Raw genomic sequence first — 1,088 nt, forward strand, 5'->3', positions numbered from 1 at the left:
TCTTCTGTAGACTGCTAGACCACTTCAGTTTCACGTTTTCTGATGTTGTCCATCATACTCCTAAGGGGGTTGGGTTCACTTTTCAAGTCTTTCACAGTTTTGTTTTTTACACAGCAGCAGCAGTCAAGCACTTCATAAAGGAAAGCCAGCACCACTAAGGATACCACTGTAAATATAAATAAAAGCAGGATGACAAAGCAGGCAGTGTTCCAGTTATCATGGAAAGGGTAAATTTTTTGAACTTGAAAACCAAGGTACTGATAAACAGAGGTAGTGGTTTCATTCCAGTGGCTGGAAGCCATTTTAGAGATTCCGCTTCTTGTACTGCTCTTTTGAATCTATAAAAAAGGTAGAAAATCAGTATATGTAACCAAACTACAGATTTGTCCATTCAAATCTCAGTCCTAAGATTTTCAATAAATTTATATAGAGAACCTGAATCTTCCTAAATGTCTGAGTAGTATTTTTGAATTTTTTTGTGTATCTGTGCCAGTGTACTCTGTAAACCACGTTCTATTTTTTGTGTATATTATTTATTAGATATATGTTTATTTAAGGTTTCATATACAGAAATTAACTGCCAATGGAAGATGGAAAAAGTCAACTGAATTAGTTTAAAACTTGACTAATGCAGTGGTCATTGAGCTATTATGTATAACAAATGTTGGTGTTTTAAGGTTGTGTTCTTCAAACTGCCCCTGGAAAAGCACTTGTCATTACCTGTGTGGATTCTTCTCACCTTTTTGGTTCAGTGTATCTGTCTCTTATTTCCACTCCTTTAAACTTTGATGACGGGTGATCTGAATCAGGAAGTAGTGGCTGAGTGAAAAATAGAGAAAGAAAAGCCAAATAATGACAGTTTTCAGAATAAGGATAATAAAATTTTAGGTTAAAGTTACCTGTGAAGAGATCTTAATCTTGGAATTGTTTGTTATGTAGATGATAATTTTAAATGTTTCATGTGCCTAAATGACCCATGGACATTAATATTTAAAAAAACAGATGAATTCAGCCCTCCCAGAGATATCAATTATTAAATTATTATTTCATTTCACAAAATAAGCTAATGAGTTAAAGTTTGAGTATTC

The 1,088-nt window shown here is 33.5% G+C and overlaps 2 protein-coding genes across 2 annotated transcripts in view; one reads left to right on the forward strand and one right to left on the reverse strand.

Moving 5' to 3' along the window:
* Positions 1–1,088, forward strand: part of GTF2E2 (general transcription factor IIE, polypeptide 2, beta 34kDa) — an 89,596-nt gene that overhangs the window by 14,641 nt on the left and 73,867 nt on the right. The gene's annotated exons all lie outside the window — the stretch shown is intronic.
* On the reverse strand, positions 15–302 carry SMIM18 (small integral membrane protein 18). The gene has a single exon (XM_012648570.1). The coding sequence runs from the start codon at positions 300–302 to the stop codon at positions 15–17; it is 288 nt and encodes a 95-aa protein (XP_012504024.1).

Source organism: Propithecus coquereli, unplaced genomic scaffold, assembly GCF_000956105.1.
Source record: "Propithecus coquereli isolate 6110/MARCELLA unplaced genomic scaffold, Pcoq_1.0 Scaffold29, whole genome shotgun sequence".
Lineage (NCBI taxonomy): Eukaryota > Metazoa > Chordata > Mammalia > Primates > Indriidae > Propithecus > Propithecus coquereli.